This window comes from Dicentrarchus labrax, unplaced genomic scaffold (assembly GCF_905237075.1).
Source record: "Dicentrarchus labrax unplaced genomic scaffold, dlabrax2021, whole genome shotgun sequence".
In the NCBI taxonomy this organism is placed as follows: domain Eukaryota; kingdom Metazoa; phylum Chordata; class Actinopteri; family Moronidae; genus Dicentrarchus; species Dicentrarchus labrax.
In genome coordinates, this window is record NW_026136713.1 from 16,003,173 (window position 1) to 16,027,197 (window position 24,025).

Consider the following 24,025-nt stretch of genomic DNA (forward strand, 5'->3'; position numbering starts at 1 on the left):
GTCTAGTATGCCTGTCACAGCTGTAGCGTCGGTCTAAAAAGGGCCCTGTTGTGGAGGGACTCAACTTTGCTGTAAATTTGGAGCATATTCTCATGTTGTTACAGACTCTGTTGTGGGTGTGAATGCCCTTTAATGCAGATAAATACTGGACAAATATTGATTTGCTTGTGCTTTGTTTCGTGTGTATACTGTAACAGGCCTGTAGCCCCCAAAGTGGACTCCTGGTATCCAGTGTGTAAAAGTCCTCTGTTGTTTTTGCGACAGTGTGAGTCTATAATATAAGCCAGGTTTGTTTAGTTATTCCGGCTATATCCTCCCCGCTGTCGCAGTGTTTCATTCCCACAGCTCATTCTCATCTTGTCCGTCATTTCTCCCATGAGTTTTTGAGCTATGTGTAATTACCCAGTTTGTTTGCACCTTGGCTCTAACTGCCTGTCTTGTCACAGCAAGCTTGTGTTCACAGGAAGCATGTGTGTGTGCACGCGAGGGTCTGCATGCACCAATCAGTCTTTAGCAAATATGGGTGTGACGGGCAAGAGTATGCAACAGTGCTAGTGTGTTTCTCAGCACATGTGTGCGTTACCCCGAGCCCACTCTGGCAGACATGGAGAGACAGAGAGAGGGACCTTGTCGTCTCTAATCCCTTTGTTTTTAGTCAGATTAGAGCTTTGCGAGGCGTTTGCGAGGCCTGCAGAATGTGGATTTAAGGATTAGTCTAATAAACAGAGGCTCTGTGGCACTCTGCAGCCCAGTGTGGAGATTACACAGGCACCGAGAGCAAGGAAGAGAGAGGGGCGGATTGTTTCCCCCCCATTCATTTCCATCCTGACAAATGAGAGGATGAGAGGAGAAGAGATGTAGAGGAGAAAATGGAAGGTGGATGAGGTCTCTTCACAGTTCCTGATCAGTGTTGAAACTTTCATCCTTCTTGTTCCCTGCAGGGACCATAACTGTGACTCATATATGCAGACCTTGGGATATGGAATTCTTATCCCATACTCTTGCATGACCTCAACAATACTTCATAATTACTGCATTCAGGCTGGCACATCACAGGGGACATTGCCTCATTCAAATTTGTTTCTCAGGAAAGCGCAAATAATGCATGGACAAGTATTCAGTAGTAACTCAGAAGGCTAAGAGGAAAACAACTATTAGTCTTAATGTCTTCATTTTCTGTTTCTGTTCTATTTCCGTTCAGTGTGAGCTTGCAGAGGCTTGAAACCTAATAGAACTAGGTTCAATTACAGAGAATATATCTTGTTTTATTTCTGTAAGTGACCTTATTGTTGTGTGGCGGTGCAGATGAAAGGCAGCCTAATTTGTAAAGTCTACCACTGACTTATCGTGCGCTCGCTTGCTAATGAGGGCTCCAAAATCTGAGATACGAGCCCTTGCTGCACAGTATCACTGCATTCAAAAGCTACATTTCAAGACATTTAAATGCAGAAGACACACAATAATCAAACACAGACGTCATAAAAATTATCATGTGAACTGGACAGCAGCAGCAACATTTTTGTGCTTCATTATGAAAGCTTGTCATAAAAAAAACATTTTTTCATCATTATCACGCCAATGTCAACGACAAAAAAACACACCAAATTAAACTCTTACAAATAAAAATAGTGACACAACGAGTGAATACCACGACTGATCACACTTAATAAGGAAGTGATTTTCTTCCCTATTTGGCTAGGAGAGGTGTCGGAGGTAATGGAGCAAGGTGTGTGGGAGCGCAAGTGATGAAATGTTTCCTGTCCTGCACGCCCCTCAGCTGTTGGCTCACGGATCATCTTGGATCCAAAATGGGCTGCAGTTTCCAGTTGAACTGGAGCCATGCAAGCAGCCCCAGCCATCCTTTTGCCTTGTGTGTGTGTGTGTGTGTGTGTGTGTGTGTGTGTGTGTGTGTGTGTGTGTGTGTGTGTGTGTGTGTGTGTGTGTGTGTGTGTGTGTGTGCACTTTCAATGCCACCCGAGATCGAAGACATGATTAATGACTGTTCATGGTGAGGAGCCTCTCAGTCAGAGCCCAGTTTAAAACACATACAAGGAAGGCTTGTATGTGTGTATGTGTCAAAGAGAGAATGATAGAGGTCATAGTGTGTTTATAGTTGTGTATACATACAGGAATATTTATATATGCTAATACACACGAGTATGACTTTTTATACACACACATACTCACTTACATCTTAGTTCCAGGAAGTAATCAGGAGGCCCAGCTCTTCCACTGACAGCGAAGCTCCCATAAGCCTTTTCTCTAGACAACACACACACACACTTTTTTTCACTCATCAAATACAGCTTACATTTGTTATCCATACAGTGAAATTGAAAGCATATGTACATAATGAAATATTTGTCTAAAAAGCTGTTAATTACTATACCGTGTTAAAACTAATTGCATTGTTTCAGTATGCACCCTCAGAAAAGATTTTTCTGAAAAGCAATTAATCATTAGGATAATAAGGATTTACACCTAAAGTTACGATGTGGAGTAGAAGCTGCTCGTGAGGGAAATCGTCACATGTAATTGGATGCTTTGATGAAGTGTATGTATAACAATTTACTCTTCATACTCCATATTTGGTCCTCAAGTAGACACTCTTCCTGAAATCAAGATGCACGCAGGTTTTTTGGCGATGTGTAATTGAGTACAAGTCTCATACGATGATTTGTTTTTCCTCTTTATTCTTTTGCAACCTCTCTGTACTCTACTCTCCCCCCGTCTACTCTTTTGTTTCTCTCAGTCACTCTGTGTCTTATTCTCTTTGTCTTTGTGAACAAACTGCGTAAACAACTTAATTTGAGCAGCAGCACAAAAACAGCAGAAAATTGAGAGCAAAACACTTTATAGCCACAATTTAGTCTTTTGTGATAACAGGGCCGTGTGTTTTCAATAGGCTGTCTTTTGCTATTCAAATTCCTTTCGAATTAAAAAAAAAAGAGAGAGATAGAAAGAAAAAGACACCAAATGAAGAACTTCATCTCCTGTTGACAAAGAGTGTTGGAAAAGGGGATGAATTTTCTGATGGAAAGGCTTCATGCTGTGTTTTATCAGGCTTTTAGCCACCAGTCTTGTTGGCTGATTGTTGCTTTTGGTTTGGTTACAATTGAATTAAATGAGGCGGATAATAGCTGCTTTACAGGCTCTTCTTATCCAACCTTAAGATAAGATAAGAAAGAGGGATACCGAATAGAAAAATACAATTAAGTAAAAATCAATGTTTATTGTTGAAATGAAAAACATTTGAAAAATAGTAGCTGTAGCAGTATTAGTGAAAACTGGTTCCAAAAATGAAATAATATGTAACGATTGAGTATGAGAAGAAGGAAACAAGTAAAAAAAAAGTGAAAAAATAGAGAGATAAAACAATCGATTAGTTGAATGACAGGAGTCATTAACTGGCAAATATGACAGATATTCTCAAGTTCCAGTTTGTCAGTTGTGAGGATTTGCTACGTTTCTTTATCTTTTGTAATAATAAACTAAAAGTGTTTGAGACTTTAATGTTGGTTGGACAAAACAAAACATTTGAAGATGTCACCATTAATATCTTCAGGACATACATTTCTTATTATTTTCTTTTGTACAGACCAAATAGTTAATTGATTATTTTAGAAATTAACCTGCAGATCAATGGGTAATGATTATTGCGGCCCTAAAAGTACAGTATATCACACAGAGCAATACGGGAATATACACAGTATATATTTTGTGTATATATACAATCCACATAAAAAAGGAAGATAACATAGAAGGATAAAGATAAGAAAAATACAATTAAGTAAAAATCAATGTTTAATGTTGAAATGAAAAACATCTGAAAAATAGTAGCTGTGGCAGCAGTAGTTAAAAAACTGGTTCCAAAAATGAAATAATATTAAATGACTGAGTATTAGATGAATGAAACAAGTAAAAAAATAAGTGTAAAAATAAAGAGATAAAACAATCAATTAAATTAATTGGCAAATATGACAGATATTCTCAAGTTCCAGTTTGTCAGTTGTAAGAATGTGCTGCTTTTCTTTGTCTTTTGTGATAATAAACTGTTAAATAAAGTGTTGAGGGTTTTGACTTTTGACATGGCAGACATTTGAAGATGTCACCATGAACATCTTCAGGACATGCATTTTTCCTTATTTTCTCTTTTACAGACCAAACATGACATGTTTATGTATATAAACAATCTACATTAAAAATAACTTTGATCTCTGCAAGCTCTGCTATATTGTTTTGTATAGAGTATGTCAGATGTCAATAAGTGTCACATATTATTAGCTTACAGAGTGTGAACATGCCCTGCATGAGCCTCCACTGGGTTAGCTACGGTAGGAGTCATCTGGATAGGAAGCCTCCCACAGTGTGATGGCCCTAAACAGCATCTATACAATCATTCACACACTGCCTCTGTGCTTATATGTCTGATAAATGAGAGCAGCGCCTGGATGGAATCTTTGCAGCTAATTGTCTCTGGGTATCTAGCCAGTGTACACGTAACCATTACAAATGCAGTGAAATAATATGCACAGCCGTGTCAGGTCGATTGTGATCAGCATGTTTCCAGAGCTGGTTGTCACTGCAGCACTTTCTTCAGGCAGATTTGAGGTATGACGCAACAAAACACAAAATACCTGAGGCAATTTCAAACCATAAGTGCACTAATGCACCTATACTGCTGATACATTGCTGACCTATTGCTGGATTTCTATAAACAGAGGCATGAATATATATTTTTACTTTTCAAGTTTTTCTGTACTTGGGGACTAGCCTCCTCTGCAAGAATTTGACATACATAATTTGGAAAAAAATAAATGTTTACAATTTTAATCTGTATAAAACATATTGTGACAGAATGTGTCAGATATATTAAGATTTTGACAGGTTAAGAAAAGTAAATGCTTATTTTCCCTGTGTAAGAAACACTTGAAACACGTGGTTACACATATGATTTCTGTGGGTAAAAAAACAGCTTCTCAAAATAGCTGCATCTGTATTTAACACCGTTTATATTACTGCCTTCTTTTCTTTTCTCTGTTCTTTCAGAGGTTGATCAGGTTGAATGGGAAACCATCTTGTTTGATGCTCGCTAATCCACTCTGATGTCATTAGCTTCCTATTAACTGGGTGTGATTTCTAGTTACAGTGGATTTACATTGTGTCATTTTCCATATTTTTCTTCCCAAGCTCTTATTTGCAGAGAAAAGGCCATTATCTGTACCAAACTTCACCTCTGTAATTTCGAAAATGAATTCTCCACCCTCCCTGTCGTCTTCCAATTACTTTTCTCATTCTGCCTGGATTTCATGGTCACTTCACGGTCGCACGCATGTCTCTTTTCTCCTTCGTCTAACCACCCTTTCTCGCCTGTCAAGGAAATGCAGCTACATGCAGGCTCAGGCGGGTGTTTGCACAGTTTCGCATTTGTGTGTCTGTTTGTCTTTCTGGGTGTTTGTATATGAATATGCATGTATTTGTGTGCCTGACTAGTAGGATACAATGAAGTGGCGGTATGCGACCACTCAAAATGACAATAAGTCATTATACTTCTGATAAATGAGATAATACACCGCAGTGTGATGATCAGGGGAGGTTGGACCGGTGTCACCGGAGTAATTAACAAGAAAAAGTTTGGTCTGTGTGTATGTGTACACAGATGTGTGCTTCAGCGACCTTGAGAAAAACACCTGCGTGGGTGGAATGTGATTGATATGCATTCTAGATCTCGTGATTGACCTCCCAGGCTTTCTCCACTTTTCTTCATCTATCTCTCATTGTGTGTCCTTTCTCCTCCTACACAAGTAACATTACACCTACAAACTACTATCAAGTCCTTCTAGTGTAATTACTACACACTCAGACACCTGTTAACTGTGTATCACTATACATGGGAGATATTATATTGATATATTTAATCCTATATCTGTAAACTCAGCTGTATACACTGAGTTGCAAAGTTTGACACTGCTTTTAAAGTAATAGTTCAAATTTGCTTCCTCACTTTCTTTACAAGAGTTAGATGAGAAGATCAATAATGTGCGTTATATACAGAGCTGGAGCCAGGAAGCGATTAGCCTAGCTGAGCATAAAGACTGGAAGCAGGGGTTTAAGGTTTTAGAGTTAAGTGTTTAAGCTATAAGCTAGTCGCACCACTAGCTTCAATGTGTGACTTAATGTCTAATTCATCATTTTTTTTCGTGTCTGCCTGAAAACATAAAGTGACATTCTGTTATTACAAGTGTCAATTTGATTTGAAATACCCCCAGGCATTGTGACTTCCCAGATTATTGTTATTACATATAGAGGCTGGGGGTCAACCCTAACGCTGGAGAAGTATGCTGATGGGTAAATCGATGTTCATCAAGTTTTTATTTTTATTTGAGATTTTATAGGGATTTAACAAACAATATAAAACTTGATCATTTGTGAACGTTATAGGTGCTGGCAGGCTACTGTTTTTCCCTTGCTTCTAGTCCTTATGCTCAGCTATTGCCTCCTTGGGCTCTGCACAAAGGGTGGTATCAGACATCTCATCGAGCTTTGGAAAAGAAACGCAAATGAGAGCGTTGCCCCAAATTTTTAATAATTATATCCTTAACCTCTATCATATGCACTCAGCAGACATACAGTGCACACACACACACATACACACACACACACACACACACACACACACACACACACACACACACACACACACACACAAACACAGCTGGGAAGAGTCACAAATCCTTGTTTGCCCATCGTTTGCATAATGCCAGTCAGAATGTCCCAACATTTTCCGAGCCAGTATCCCTCTCTGTTTCCTCACCCTCCATTCAAGGTACCAACACATTAAGGTTGAACTCCTAATAGCCTATGTGATGGATGCAGAGGCATAATGAGCTCTTTATGAGACTTAATACCTACTGTTAATCAATGGACATAGCAGGGCACTTTTCAATACTACCTTCTAAGCATTTTAAAATGAGCCCTCATTGAATAGATTGACTCACATTCTATGAGTACCTCGCTCCCTTTTTCTCCCTTCCCATTCTTCCTCTGTTCCAGCATGCAATTAGTTACATCACATATTCTGTATCAAATGATGCCTGTTCTTTAGAAATGCCCTTACCCGCTCTGATATCAATACATGCTGTCCAGACTGAGAGATACTTTGATGAAAATGCAATGCTACACTGTAATGCAGTGGTTGGACCAGACTTTCCTCGGCCTGAAGCAATAGAAACATGGATGACCTATTTATTACCATAAATATCCCATACAGGCAGCTGCTGGAAGCGTTCCTGTCAATTACTGCTGGTTGTTGTATTGTTGTACTTTGATCTTTAGCTGCTAATGTAATGCGTTGCTCAAGGCCGCTGCACTAGTATCATGCTGTATTAGCATCATAATCATGTATAATCTGCATCCACAAGTATAAGATTTGAATAGATTAAACATGTGCTGGTTGTGATGCAAGAGAAATGGACAGATCAGGCGTCAGCACAGAGGAGGCGATGTCTTGATGTACATGTTTAGCTGTGTTACAAGTTGTGTAACAAGCTGTGTCAGGGCCAAGTAACACTGTTATCTCAGAACAGGTACCTCCATACTGTATATGTGCATTTGAGTGTGTTTGTTTCTGGGTGTTTGTGACGTGTGTGTGTGTGTGTGTGTGTGTGTGTGTGTGTGTGTGTGTGTGTGTGTGTGTGTGTGTGTGTGTGTGTATCTGCGTCTGGCTGTGTTTGATTATCCCTTACAGCCTCTAAGGGAGCAGGATTCATTCTCACTCTGATAATGAGGGAGAGACTAGCAATGCCCTCAAGTCATTTCTCCTCTTCTTCCATCCTTCCTGTTGCATCTGGCTGCCTTTCTTTCTTTCTTTCTTTCTTGACCTTTACCTTTTCCAGTCTAGATAATCTGTGTCTCTTGTCCCATCACTCTGTCTGTCTTTTCTCTCGGCTTTCCACCCACTTTTTTTGTTTCTCAGTCCTCTTCTTGTCATCATTGTTTTCCCCTTTGTGTTGTATCCATGCGTCGCTGACATCAGCTTATGATGACAGGAGCATGTTTGAATCACTCTGTGTTTTTATGCCATGGATTTAAATGTTGGTTTGACCCTTTTTCATCAGTATGGTCGATGGTTGTCTAACTCTGTCGACCACACCACTGGCAGCTCTGTTTCTCCCCACAATAGCCTTACTTATCCCGCATCAATACTCCGATGTGTTGTATATTTGCCTGGTTGCTCAAATGTCCATTCGGCGCACTCCCTCTTACCTAACTTTCCCAGTATATTCTCTTGGGAGTGCAAAGCAAGAGTGAGTCACAGCAGTGCATCCATTAATTTTTATACCAACCCTTTTCTGTCTTTTCCACTCTCCCCATCTCCCCCTCTCTCTATCTCTGTTTTCCAGGTGACTGAAGTGGAGATTGACATTACGGAGGCCCACTAGGAGGCCCCTCCATCTCCCCCCACCACCCTCTCCTCCTCCCTGCTCCTCCTCCTTCTCTTCCTCCGTTTCCATCTCCTCTCCCTGCATCCCTACTCCCCCCTACAATCAGCCTCAGCATGGATCTGAAGGATCGTAGGCACCGCTCCCTGACCAGGGGTCGCTGCTCTAAAGACTCCCAGTATAACACCGCCTCCTTGGATGCAGATGAGTGTCGTGTGCCTACCCAGAAATCCTACAGCTCCAGTGAAACACTCAAGGCTTTCGACCACGAGCAGAGGTTGCATTATGGGGGCTGTGTGACTGACCTGGTTCACCACGAGGCTGATGAATACTCCAGGCAAGGTGGGTTTGTAAAGTAAAGCATTTTACTTCAAATGCTGTACTACACTGTAGTTTGGGGCTTGATCCATGCAGTACTGGACTGGGATCATTACATTTTATATCTTGTACAGAAACCAAAGTAGTGCAGAACCCCAATGTGTTGTTTTTACACCTTTTGTAAAAGTCTTTGCGCTAACTAAGCTAACAGATTGCTGTCTGTAGCTTCATATTTTACAGTACAGACATAAGAGGGGTATCAATCTTTTCATTTCACTCTCAACAAGAAATTCCCTAAAAGTAAAATATATAATAAAATAATAGAATAATAATAGAATACATTTAAAAAAAAAAAAAAAGTTAGATATTGTTATTAAACAAGAGATGTTTTTGCAGGCTTCATAAAACAATGAGTGTATGACATGTAATATGGTTCCAGGGTTACAAAATGCTTTCTAGATATAACAGATAATGAAGGCTGCCAAATGCAGCTAAAAAGCAAAACCAGAAACTCAAGGATGCAGCAATTTCCTGTCAAATTCTACCAATTATTTCTGCTCTCAGTGCAGCTCCAGTAAGCAACTCATTTTCCTGTCCAGCACATATGGTTGAGCCAAGCATAGCTAAACACTTTTTAGAGCCCTTCCAGTCCTGTTTTGTGATTCTTACATTAGTGAAACATCTGCTTTCACACATTCAACAGTCACATTGTTGCACGTGTAAAAGTTTTCCAGCTGTGTCTTACTTTTAGCCACTGCGTGTTTCTTGTGAGTGCTCTGTGACAAGCTGTTAATGTAATCAGATGGTGTAAATGCTACACTTTGCAGCAGAGGTCCAAAGCAGACCTTTAGCACTGGCAAGCCTGTCATAATGAACTTCTGTATCCCCCGGTGAGCAAGCTAGCCGATAGGCCGATAGGTCATCTCTAAAGGGGTGGGCCTGCTCTCATAGGCATGTCTTTAAAGCGTGTGTGTGTGTGTGTGTGTGTGTGTGTGTGTGTGTGTGTGTGTGTGTGTGTGTGTGTGCGCGCACATGTGTATATTGCAAAGGGACATGAAACAGGCAGTATTGATCCTTGGCTAGTGAAAGGAGTCAGACTCAATGGGATTGATCTTTGCTAAGCTCTGTTTTCTCTGCATGGTCGCAGACAGGAGAGGAAGAGAGCTCAGAGCAGTACAACATAACAATGCAGAAGAGAGAAGAATAACAGTAAAATCCCTCTCAAAAATAAATAGATATATATGTTGGAGAGTCCTTGATGGTATTTCTAAATGGAGCATCTTTGTTATAGCTTGAAAAGGTAAATGTACCGTTGAGGTGTCATGACTGCCTGTGCGTGGTTTCAAACGTTCCGAGAAATTGACAGTAGATTAAAGGAGAAAATGTCACATGCACAGAGAAGAAATGTTTTCTTTCTAAAGAAAAGAATGCAACAGAGGAGCATACTTCTGCGGAGGCAAAGGTAACGATAGAAAATGGAGGATTGATTTGTGGGATGGATGAAAGACTGGAAGTCAGTGGTGTGTGCTGTTCGGACACACTCCACTGCCGCACCGGGCTGACCTCACACCAGGCGATAGCTGGTCGATACCACAGTCCTCTCAGCCTATCAGCTCCCTCGAAAGCCTGAAGCCACAGATGCATCGTGGGAAGTGTGGCCACAGGAGACCAACAGTGTTGCAGCACCATATGGACTGTGACACCACGGGAGGAGGAGTAGTGCTGGAAGGAGGGAGAAAGAAAAAGAGTTAGAGTGAGAAAGACACAGCGAGAAAAGCAGCAGATAAATAGAGTTTTCCTCATCTTTCAAGCAAATATTTTTGTAACTATTACATGGGAGAGTGAGGGACTGACACAATGTGTTCTTTTGAACAGCTTGTAGTTCAGTGGCAAGATGGCGAGAGTAGACAGAAACTTTATTTTCTTCAGCAGTAACTACAAAAAATTGGACATAGGGGAGACTGAATTCAGATGTCCTTGTTGTTTTATTGAATATCCCACAAATGGTGTGAAGGAGAGGTTTGATATCTGAACTGACCTGCGATATTAGTAATTCATGCGCTGATGGGCCCACACTAGAAAATATGATTAACTTTGATTAAATTATAATGATGTTGTTCTTTTGGTTGGGCGAGCCTTCATGGCCTTTCTGTTTCTTGTTGAGAAGTTTTGAGGTCATCCGAAGCTATTCTCAGACTGCAATTTTGCTTTTAATGGTAATGTGTAGCACAACCAATTTACAGTTCTGTGGTGTGTTAATACATATTGACTTGCCCTTACATCTGTCATTAGATTCATGTGAGAGACAAAAAGGTGTGAGTCATGCACGAGTGGGACTGGAGCACCCAGTGAGCATGTGCACTCACACATGCACATACACTCACACAAACTGTTGCTGAGTTTCATATTGAGTAGCTTATTGACTCACCTGCAGTTGTTGGAGGAAGGTTCATACAACTCTGATATTGATCTTGATGATTTTTACGTTTTTTGTTGCTTTGGCTTCATTACCCTGCACGTGCAAACACTGCTTGGGCACAAATGCCTATTTTCACGAGTCATTTTTTTGTGCTGCCTTGGTAATTCTGAAAGTTAATTTGCATTGAGTTATGCAGTGTAAATTATTAGGAGTATAGCAGATGTCCTCAAGATGTGTCCTGAGCCAAATCAAGGATCTTGGGATGTGGTTGTTGGAGCTGCACTCCAAGAACACAAACACTTTTCTTCAATTATCAAAATAATCTTTACCATTGTAAGAACAAGTTTATGATCGGTATATTTCAGTTTTTGCTTAAAGAGATATTACTATAGATGTGAATATATTTATAAATGTGCGAAATACAGCTTACTGTACTTGTGTAATAGTAGTCTTAGATATCATTGCCTTATAAAATAACTGCACATCATTATGCATGTAAGCTTCACTGGAGTTTTAGTGTTTCCCACAGCATAAATTCAACTTAAAAAGGAACATAACCTCCCTTTGGAATCATATTCGGAGTGTGTTTGGTATATTTTTAGGGATGCTGTATATTTATGTTTTGCAACCATGTGCCTCTGGGGCAAGAAATATTTTCTATGGACTTACCTCCCAGCCCATTAGGAAACTTGCTGCTGATTTAAAAGGAGGTGAGAGGAGCAGATGTCAGTGATCTTTATTTAGGGCTGTCCCAAGTCTACATGTTGATAATTTATTCCTCCTACAGCCAACATATTTGTCCATATTCCAATTGGGGCCCAAACTTGTGCTTGCATTTGAACGTCAGAAAAATAGAGTTACATCTTTTTATGTCCTCTCTGCTATATTTTCTTCATGATACAAGGGATAGTATTATGCTGAGTTTATATCTGCATGAAAGACGGACTACAGACATAACACTACAGAATATACCACTGATATATGTACAGTGCAGGGTTTAAGTTCTCAAACATCATTCCGATGATTGATGATGAAATTAAGTTAATTGGTTGACTGAGTTAACCGTGTTCTATGTTCCTCTGAATCAACACCCACGTCTCAGATTTGTTCACTGATTCAAAAAGTCTGGTACTGAGCCCACCGACAACTATTTCCCCCCTGTTGGAGAAACTGTTGACCAATTAGACCCTAGTAGGCAGGATTTAGAAAAGGAGGTTGTAAGTTGACTTCCAGAAATAACTTTTAAATCGACAGGTTTGTTTGAAGCATGTAAAAAACCTTAAGTCAGTTGCTCCTAGCAACCACGACAACGTTAACTGAAAATGATCAGTAGAACGGATACACCACTCCCTACTGATTGGTCAGGAAATAACCCCTATCCCCCAACAAGTAATTTGATATCATTTAATGTCAAGCTGAATGAATAAGGTGAAATTTCATCAGCAATTTTGTCTGATTATCTGGCTACCACTGAGAAGAGTTGTTGTGAAAGTGCTGTTTTATTGTACAATATGTTGTTGCATATTGTTGAAATCCCTCGCTCAAATTATGCAACTACACCAGGCTGCATTTCACATTTATGAGCATTTGCAGATTTTGAGTATATCCTTTGTCTTTTGAGTTATTTTCAGTGTCCCAAACAGCTCCTTGCAGATTTTGAAAAAGCAGGTTTGGTTGTGTATTCCAACAGACCCCCTGCTTTCACTGGATTTCAACTCCACTGTTTTCCCCATTACACACATATTACCTAGTCTGCTTGGATAAGCACAGCCAAATAACACATTCTTTCCTCACCATAACATGCAGCAGCCTGGAAAGCTCATTACAAGTGTTCACTATTTAACACCACAAAGCAGCATATTTGAATACATCAGCAACCCCAAAAAAGGTACAAGCCTCATTCACATATAACCAGAAATATCAAAGAAATCTTTGCCTAATTTTACATACAAAATTTAACTAGTCTCAGTTCCCTGTTACAGTGGGTCAGTTTTGGCTGAGTGTGTATGGATCACTGCAAAACAGATAACCGACAAATGCATAAAGTGTAATATACCACTCTGGGCAGTGCATAGAAGCACAATACACTTCTGTTCTACTACTGCAGTCTCTCTTTGTTTGTCTGCAGTCTTTCACTTCTCTGTCTTTCTTGATCTTTCAACCCATACTATACAGTACATCTCCTTGTCTCTCTTCCAGTCCTTCTTTGCAGCTCCTATTCAGCACATCCCAGGGGTGTGTCATCCCTGCAGGTCCACCTCTAGGCAGCAGGCATTATCACAGCCACTGCAGTCTCTAGAAGCTTTGGCCTTTCCTTTTAGAAGGATCTAAATGAGCCTCTCTACATTCTCCTCTGCTGCTTTTCCCCCAGAGATGGAAACCACACAGAGAATCTACCACCCACCTGCCTGCCTTACTGCCTGGACAACACTCAACATCATCTACTGTCCCTAGTCAATCTATCTCTCACTCTGAGGGTCTATCTCTCACTTTTTTCCCACTTTCTTTTATGTTCTCTATTGCTCTACTGTCACACCTTTCATCCCTCCCTTTCTCTCACCTTTGTTATTCCTGTATTGTTGCCTTAGTGAGTATATCACACATTTGTTATGATGAGGCCCTCTCTATAGCTTTGCGAACAAGCATACTGTTTGTGTCTTTGTGCTTGGCTTTTCTCAGGGCTTTGCCCGCTATCGGAGCTTTATAAGCTTGACCACCCATCTTTACAGACAGATGTATGTGCTAATATTATCACAATGAGCCCATTGAAACCTGTAAGAGCCAGCAGTATACCCACAGTATAATGGTCATGTTTACCTCATTCTGTATTCCCTTTTCTCCAGTGACTTTGATGTGACAAATGACTACAGTCACTAAGGATTGCTTTTTCCAAAGACTCTGCCAAACTCTTCATTCGCATCCTGTTATGATTGCCTCCACTGCCTGTATTCAAGACCAAATGGCAAGGAAAATGCACTGTGCTGGGTGGTTGGGAAGAGGTTTTAGCCTAGAGAAGCATTCCCTGCTTCCTCTGTCCTCTTCATTCTTTGTGGAAAGAAGACTTAATGTGAGAAGACATAATGCGCCCTCTTCAGAGAGATTCAGAGACTAACCCTGTCCCTTTAGAGAGCAAGTGACATGTTTGCAGAATTCCCCATGATGGCATGAGAGGAACCTGCTTGACAAAGGACATAAATGTGGTCTTTGACCACTTCAAATCACTTCTGTGTTTACATTGTAAACTACCTTTGCAGACATCATTCCTTTAAGACAAACATGCGTTGGTACAGAGGTGGTACAGGAGTAAAGTTTTCTCCCACCATTGAAGATGCCCAGGGTTTGACTCCTGGTCATGGTGCCTCTGGACGGCTTGCAGTGTGCACAATTGGCTTGTAAAGTGTTCGCCAGTGGGAAGCCAGTGAGGTTTTTTATCCTTGTTGCCTCACTAGCGACTTCTGCCTAGTCAGGGCTCCTGCACAGTGGTGGATGCATATACCTACCACATGCTATGCCTCCTGCTGAAGCTTATCGCTTGCAGTGGCTGATGACACCATGTGTCACAGAAGTAGCATATATCTGTCTGCAGCCCTGTCTGCAGCCCTGCACAGACAGTGACAAGGACTGCAGAGTGTACAGATTTGGACATTAAAAATTGGGACGAAAGGGCAAAAACCAACAGAAATAAAATAAAATACAGATGTGTGTGTGTGTTTGGATGCTTCTTTGTGTGTATACGTGCACACATGTCTGTGTGTGTCCTTGCATTCCATTGGGTTACAGTCAACCTGGACTGCTCGTGATCAAAGAGAGAACAAAGCAGCTGCATGCTATTAAAAATAAATGGTGGTGAGATTAAATGCGATCCCTCCCCTCTTCCTCCAATCCCTCTTTATCTTTGTCTTCTCCCTGGCATTCTGCGCCTCTGCCAGCTGCTGACACTCAAAAGCATCCCGTAGCTGCAGCAACAGAGCAGAGGAGTCGCTGAAGAATATCCTGGGGCCGACTCTACTCTACACCCATCCAATCCTCCATGCACTCCCACTCACCCCACCACCATATTCACTCTTTTATAGACAGGAAACTGCTCATATGGGTTTGTATGTGTGGCCCCAACACATGAAAGGAGGTCTGTAAAGGGGGACTTAACTCAAAGTAACATCTGCTCCAGTATTTGGCACTCAGAGACACACACTCAGGCTACTGTATATGTAAAAAGGGCCCGCTTTACAGACCCACGTCATGGATGTGAGTGATAAATAGTTGTTTTGGGACTAAGAAGAATGACTTTTACTAAGTACAGGTCTATGAGATACTGGTGTGCCCCTGGGATTTACTTTATAACATTATCCGCACAAACTACAGTACACTCCAGCTTAGTTTGTCAAATCCTGTCTGTGCTATGAAAGTGAAAGTGCTAGCTATTAGCACTGACACTGGCACAGGTGCATGCACACACACATGCAAACACTGGGTAACAAATGAGACAAATAATAGGAAGAGGTCGGGGAAATTCATGCTGAAGGTGCCAGCTATTTAGCACCGATGCTGGCTCTTACTCGCACAGACACACATGCGCGCACCACACACACACACACACACACACACACACACACACACACACACACACACACACAAATATTGGGTAACAAACAAGACAATTAATTGACAGAGTTTGGGGAAATGTATGCTGACATCTGCAATTTTCTTAGACTAAAAATCATTTATTAGACAATGTTGTGTGGGTTTTGTGAGAGTTGAGTTAATCTATGTTTACTATGTAATGACCCTCTTTGACTCTGCTTTGGCAGCTTTTGATAAATGAGGCAGATTGTAAATGTCAGTGTTATCAAGTGTTTTTTTTTTCTTTCACAGCCGAGTCACTTGCTTCCTAGGCTGTAATTAAACATGTTCCCAAGCCACAGAATTTAAATGTGTGTGTGTGTGTGTGTGTGTGTGTGTGTGTGTGTGTGTGTGTGTGTGTGTGTGTGAGTGAGCGTGTTTGTGTGTGTAGATGTATACCTTGTGTTTCTCATATATGTATGTTTCGGTGCTGGTTCTGTCCTTGCTTTAGTGACAAAAATTATATTAACTCGCTTTCCAACTGATCATATTTTATTAAACTTCAATCACTATAGAATTAACATACAGATGAACATATTGTGAATGAAGAAAAATTAGAAATGGTAGCCATGATAAGGTGGAACAGTTCTGTATATGTTAGTGATAATAAATTATGGATGTGTACTAGTGTACAAAAATAATAACAATAATTATAAAGACAAAGAACCCACCAGAGGGGCTTCTCCTCTACTGATAATTTTCAAGAAAACTTCATGTAAAAATTAATCATGCTTACACCATGTTACATATTATTATCTATGCATATATATATAGCATCGTCAAAGGAATTTTCATGATCTCAGAAATATCTTTTGTCTTCCCATAATGATAAAATATTTAAATTTACCCCATATTGCTCTTATTCTCCATTGTTCTATGGTGGTTGGCACAATCTGTGGAAATGTTAAATTTTAACCTTGGTTTCACCTCAGACAAACATTTTGCCATTCTATCATCCCAGGTAGACAGTAGACATCTGTGAGATTACAAAAATACAATTACATATACAACACGTTGTTGGATAACCCCTAAGGTTTGCATTGAGAATGATATGTGATGTAAGAAGTGCTGAACATACAAATGTGGCTAGCTTATACCACTTACCACTGGTAAAAAGATAACTTCTGTCCTTCATTGTTTAAAAAGGAATAACTTATAAACCCGTTTTCCCAGTGAAGGTACGATAGCATGAAGCAGAATTGTTGTTGCCATGGTTACCTGCAATTTAATAGACCTTGCACAGCAAATTAGATTGGTAGTTAAACTGTTGACCAGAATTTTGATGTGTGCAACCTGCCAGCCACTCAGTGAGTATTTCAGTGAGTGTCCATGGTTTAAAGCACTTTTGCTTTAAACATTTCATATGTAGTATAAAATACAAAATATTATTAAATTATTAGACAAGTGCTTCTTAGTAGAAACAAACTGAGATGAATATTGGTGCAGTCTGTGTGTTGCTTTAGACCCAGGTATTTTGGTGTCCTTGAGGTCAGATTCATTGGTAGAGGAGTGTAGCAGCGTGCTATCTGTTACAGTGTTTTTTTGATACAACCGTCAACCCAGTGTGCTACAAGAGCACCAACAGAGGAAGACTAAAATCAAAAAGGAGTTCATAGGAAAACTTACAGAAAGAAAGAAAATATGTGATACATGCCTATACTATCCAAACATCATTCCTTGATAACCACTCAATCTACATACTTTATCAATTGTAGAATAAACAAATCTTATAATCGTATTATCCATAGTAGAACATATAGAAATATGATTCAGAATATTAAATATCAACGTATTACTTACCAAAACCATATTCGTATTTATATATGTAATAGATCTGTTTTTCTGATTGAATACCACAGAAGATCCATGTGGAGCTGAGCATTGCACTTTCTCCTTACTGTAACCTCACTATACATTGCATTGCCATTCTAGTCAATTGGCAATAGTACAGTGTAATGATTTATTCAATGGGGTCTCCACCTCCTAGCAGTGAACATGTTGAACAAATATCCCACTAATTATGAATATTAAAAAAAACAAAAAAACATTTGAAGTGTCTTTGGCACTATATGCCACACATAAAATTGAAAGCTTAGGATATGTACGTGGACTATTCGTTTTATGAGCAACAGTGAGGCATGTGTCCCAGTCTAGTCAAAGTTGGCCCTACTATTCATGGATGAGAGGTGTTTCACTGCTTTGCTCTACACCTCTCAGTGACAAGACCTCCTCCAGAGTGCATGGTGTTGTGTCATGTCCTGTCATGTCCTTTCCAACCTAGACTGCTGTCCTCTGGGCAGGAGTAGAACTAGTCCAGGGATGGATGACATTTGTCACACCTATTTTGGTCTCCTCATTAGGAGGTGTGCCTCTGTGGCTCATGCGGGAGCCAAAAGAACGGATGTCATCTGGGAGATGTGGGAAGTGTTTGACCATGACACTCCTATTGGGGCATATCTGTTAGGTTGTTACTGCGCTGCTAATGGTGGCGTTAATGACATACCACATGCTATGGGATATGTATATGTGTATGAAATGGATTTTTGATAATCAACACCAAACCCTACGAGGTTGACTGTCAGTGTGCTCCGTCATCCTGTCATGACATGTCAGTCACACAGGGAAGGTAATGTTGTAATATATCTCCACTACTGCCACTCACTCACTGTGAACAGCAGGGAGCACTTTGGGAGACAACAACAGTTAAAAGTAAGATAGAGCAGATAGAAATTAAGCCGTTAAATGAAACAGAAAGCACATCTGCATCCATATTCAAACTTCATTGTTTCCCAGTGCGACATGAAAATAGATTTTTTTTTTTATTCCAAACAAACCTTACCCTACCTGACATGCCCATTAAGATAAATTAATGTGCCATGGTGAAGTAATAGTATGTGTGCTAATGCTTTGTTTACTTATTAGAGCAAAATCCACATATTTAGTTTTTAGATGTTAAGATAAAGCATTTTAATCCTGACAGAATCATCTGCTACAAACCACTTTACTTTTAATCCCAGTAAATAAGAGTCAAAGAATAATCTCCTTTTTGAGGGATGAGGCTTTATCTGATGGTCATGAGAGTGATGACTGAGATAAGATATTTAAAAGAAAAAGAAAAGAAACAAAGTACTACAGTCAGACACTAAAACCCTTTAATACTCCAACGAAGACAATATCTGCACATGGCAAATGTACGTGTAATGTCTTTAAGTTCAGGGGAGGTGAATCAGCTACAAACATAACATGACATATAATCACCTTATTAGGCTGTTGTGAAGGTGTTAACAGATTCCAACTTACACATCCAACAGACACAGAGCATTCGTTTGGAGTCGTGTTTGTTGTTTCTTGTCAGCTTTGTTTTCGTTGTCACAAACCCCTAAGGGAAATAGCAGCATCTTTAACTGCTAAATGCTTCACTATGTTCACCAGCTAGTCTCTAGCTTAAAGCAGGTAATGTACAGTGGGTATATAAGAGGTTTTTCGCTGAAAAAACGGTAAAGTTGTGGGCATAAAACCAAAACAATGAGCTGAAAGACAATAAAACGCTCCATTGAGCTGAGGGGAAGTGCATAATTGGGTGGTGACAAGAAGGGAAAAGCCTAAATTAATTGAAGATTAATTGCAGTCCTGTGAGATGACAGAAACTCCAATCTCCCACATGAAAGTCACATGTGCGACATATTCACACCCTTCACACCCTTATGTTCTCCCTGGCTATAAAGGGCACACTATTCCTTGAACTAAACATTAGTATTGGACATAAATTGTGAGCTGCAGAATCACCCAATATGAACACAGGGATACTGAGCTGGTATGTAAATCAATGTAACTGAAGTATCGTTAGCATAATTTTACTTATGAAAAATGAGCATTTTCTATTTAAAAACAATGTAAACGTGAAGATAGTGCTCTCATTATCAACACTTGTAGCGGTTTTGTTCATTAGCATCCTCACTTCTGATGTGTGCATGTATGCACCTGTGCAACATTCACTTCATTTTATACACTACTTCACCTCATCACCATGGAAACCCTGATTTGTGAAGATATTTGTTAGTATTCTCCACACTGTGTGTTTTTGTGCGTGTGTGAGTAATAATAGTATGTGCTGTAATTATAGCTGCATAACAATCCCACAAACTCCGTTCTCACTCACATAAACAACTGTGACCTTGAACCTTGACCTTTGTACAACTTGTATTTAAGTCAATGCTAATCCACTATGTTGGCTTATCAAAACAGGTATACGCACTACTTGTCTGTCTGTGCTTTGCCTCTGTCAGTCTCTCTCCCTGCAGAAACTGTTTACCATGACAGAGGGTTTCATCATTCTTCACTACCTCATCTTATGATCCCCTTTTTCGTCATCGGCTCGCCTCACTCTCTATTTTACGCCCTATTTTTTTTTCCTTATCAACTTAAGACGAAGTACATTTTTCTCCTCTTCACACAGTGTAGCACAGCAGCGGCCTGTGTGAGCTAAACTGTGGATCATTTTTCATTGCTTTGACACAAAATGGATTCAATGACCACGTCTTTCAAAATTCATGAATTCATGAATTTTTTCGCTCAAACTCTATCAATTGTCTTTGGACTGTATCCACAGCCCATTTTGCATATGTGTACATACTCATTTTCTTTTATAATTTCATTACTATCTATACAAAGAGTGGAACACTTTGGAAGAGGTGATTTACATAAATATGGGAATAGATAGACAAGTATCTGATAGAGGATGAATAGTGGCTGTGAGAGTGAGAGGAGTATGCGTGTGTGTGGTTGGAGGCGAGACGACACAGAGGAGGACCATCTGTACTGTAGTCTCTGATGAGCTTAGAGCTTTCTATCATAGGTGCAGATTTATGTTTTTGCCCGTGGGTGCCCAAATGATGATTGTCACAAAATCACTTTTATTGCGATTGCTTCAGTAATTACCATGTTGTAGGTTACTGTCGTCTGTCGGACGTAATGCTAGACACAAACCGTAACAAACTGCAACACTGGCTGCAACATAGCAGCGCACAGTCTTGAAAGGGCAGTAGTTATACACACATTAACCACAACATAACACATTGTCAAAATATTATAGCATCATTTAATTTTTGATCGACTTTCCCCTTGGGTGCTCAACAAGCACTTTCTATTATTATTCTATATCTGTATCACCAGTAGATATCCTGTTATATAATATATAATATGTTATTTTGTTATTTTTTGTACAGTGTATAAACACATATTTTGTATTCTAGTAAGGTAAGAGAAGACAAGATAAGACTTTATTGATCCCCATTGGGAAATTCACATGTTACAGCAGCACAAACACAATGATAATGAGTTAGAAAACAAATGAACAAGTTGAATGAAACACATAAAAAATAAAATAAAGAGTTCGATAGGTGGCTGCATGGAAATGATTTCTGTAGTTTTTTTGTATTTTGGAAAGAATGGAAAGTTAGACCACATACAAAAACATTACTAACACTGGTAATGGGTAGCATTACCAGATGTATCATTATATCTAAGTATTTTGGTAAATTTGTAGCATTTTGGATGTGAGATTCTGCTGTGTGAAAACAACTGTGCAGAGAGTTTTGAAGTAGTGAACACTGAGAAATTTAACAAATTAAAAAAACACTAATATCATCCCTTCTTGTCTTTGGTTTTGCAATCCAGCTCTCTTTCGCTCTCCTTTATTTTTTAACAGTGCACCAAGCAGCAATGATTTCTCAAAATGTATTTTGTCTCGTACTGAGGACCTAGAGGGAGAGACAGCGTGACAGATTATGGGAGACACAGGAGAGCAACTTCAGTTAGAATTTGATCCCAGGAGAGCAACTTCAGTTAGACCCCTGAAAGTTGGGTCCTAACTTGTCTCTCCTTTGTCATTTCCACCATTTCCCTGACTCTCTTGTCTCTTTTTTTTCTCCTGTATATCTTGAAACATTTCTTCACGTAGGCTCTTATCAGGAAGGGATATACTGTGTGTTTGTGTGTGTGTGTGTGTGTGTGACATATACATACATATATATATATATACATATATATACTATTGCTTTATAATTCACAGAAAATAAAACACAAAGGAGGCATTCATTTTGTCAGGGATACTAAAGTGCAGTGCAGATGAATTTTGAATTGGATGCAAATGAAAATGGAAAATATTAAAAAATGACACATTTTGGCTGCTATTAGCCGCAAATTCTAGCATTTCTTTTTAGCTGTGACAAAGAAAATAAGGCTTTTACTGTTATTAACAGTAATTTCAGCTGTTGCAGGGGATTGCTGGGGAACCTACCGTGCACAGTGGCATTTGCTTCCTGATTTTGATGCATTCTCCACCCAGGAGCAAATCAGTTCACTAGTTCAGCACTTCAGGACAAATCAGGACTTGTTCTGAATTGGTGCTCCCTCCAAAGCTCAAAATGGCATGTCCGAGGGTGGCCTGCACTGTAAACTATTGGATCTGGAAAAAGCAACATAATTGCAGGCACTGAAGCCCACACGTTCTGCCTGTTTTACATCCTTTACAGAATTACACGGTGGGGTGAAGGAAAGTCAACCAGCATAATGCAGAGTCCTGCTGCCTATACTTTGCCTGTCAAACTGCTAACAAGCACAAATGATTTTTTAATGATAGGCCCCTCTATCCCACAAAGCTGTCTACTCACAAACATTCATACTCGCACACACTCACCGCACATTGCACATATTCGCTCCCACACACATCCATAATGAGTTTTATCAAGGGAAGTACATGTGGTTTAATGGATCACTGCAAATGCCATTCCCACTCAGACTATTGTATTCGAGTTCCATAAGGATGCTTCTTTTTCCCCTGTGTCACTTATTTTTCTGAGAAACAACATGCCGTGCATGAATACTCCAAATGGTGATCTATCTTAGGTGCAGAAAACGAAGGTCCCTATTCAACAAAGTGTGAAAAAAAGACTGGAGCTTCAACCATACAATGTTTCTTTGTAAATAAGTGTAAATGTGTAAGATTCATTGTGTGGCCTATGGTATGTTGCTTTAAAAAGTTCTAGGGTCTGCATTAGTATGGGCATGTTGCTCGAAGTACCGTTGAGGCAATGAAATGCATTGGAAAAGTTGAGGTAATAGATCCATGAGTTTCAATGCTGAACAGATGGCAAAACAGTGCACAGCGGTTTATAACATCGCGAGGAAGCATTTTACTCCCTTGGAAAATTATGAATCGTTCTGTCCTTATTAGTAAAAAAATTTTCAGGGGCGCCCGGTTAGCTCAGTGGGTAGAGCTGGTGACCTATGTACCGAGGCTGAGTCCTTGCTGCAGCGGCCCAGGTTTCAAATCCAACCTGTGGCATTTTGCTGCGTGTCATCCCCCCTCTCCCCCTTTCCTGTCTATCTTCAGCTGTCACTATAATAAAGGCAATCAAAGCCCAAAAACATATACTTTAAAAAAGTTTTCAAAGAAGCATTCTATATCGTGCCTCTTTCATCCTGTAGTACAGTTTAATACAGATCTCTACACACACACACACATACAAATTGTTAACCCACTTTTTAGTTCAGCTATTTAAGCCCTATTTTCATTTGAATTTGATTGAATTTGATTGTACATCTTGTATTCTGTAATCCTGTATTCTCTTGTTCTCTTTTGCTTTCTCTCATACGCACTCATTATCACATGTGTTTCTTTTCAAATCCATCTTGTTACACTCTACACTCCCTTCCTTCCTTCCGCTCTGTCTTGCACTCTTTTCCCTCTATTGGTGAGAAGCATTCAGGGAAGCATTTGAGATTGTGCTGCTTTTCACCCTATAGCACAGTCAGATATGCAATACATTTATACTGAATACATAGACCAACTGACAAACGTACATGTGCAGTGAACAGACACAGATGTGTGCAGACCAAGGGAGCTGCTGAGGCTTCTCATGGTTCAAAACACACATTAATGTGCATTATGAGCGTGACAATGACAGTGATAGTATCATACCAAGAGAAAGCCATTGATTTGCTAGAAAGCAGCACCACATTTGCCCCCACATCTGTCATAATATCATGTAACAAACATGCAATTGGCTTTCTATTTATGAAATAACTGAGATAGATTTTCATGTCTGCTTCAACCCGTAGCACCAATCCATCTTTCTTTGAGTACATGTAGATTGCTACGGCATTGGGCTGTGTGTACTGCTGATGGTGATAAGGAGTGATTGGATTTTGCATGTGTAATCACTGG

At 39.8% G+C, this 24,025-nt stretch overlaps 1 protein-coding gene across 17 annotated transcripts in view; it reads left to right on the top strand.

Annotated features, from left to right (window-relative positions):
- The window catches only part of tenm2a (teneurin transmembrane protein 2a), a 196,296-nt gene that overhangs the window by 39,021 nt on the left and 133,250 nt on the right, over positions 1 to 24,025 (top strand). For all 17 annotated transcript variants that reach the window (XM_051419667.1, XM_051419669.1, XM_051419668.1 and 14 more), the window contains exon 2: positions 8,403 to 8,783. In XM_051419667.1, coding sequence (XP_051275627.1) covers positions 8,558 to 8,783 — 226 coding nt within the window. In that variant the 5' untranslated portion in view covers positions 8,403 to 8,557. The remainder of the gene's footprint in view (positions 1 to 8,402; positions 8,784 to 24,025) is intronic.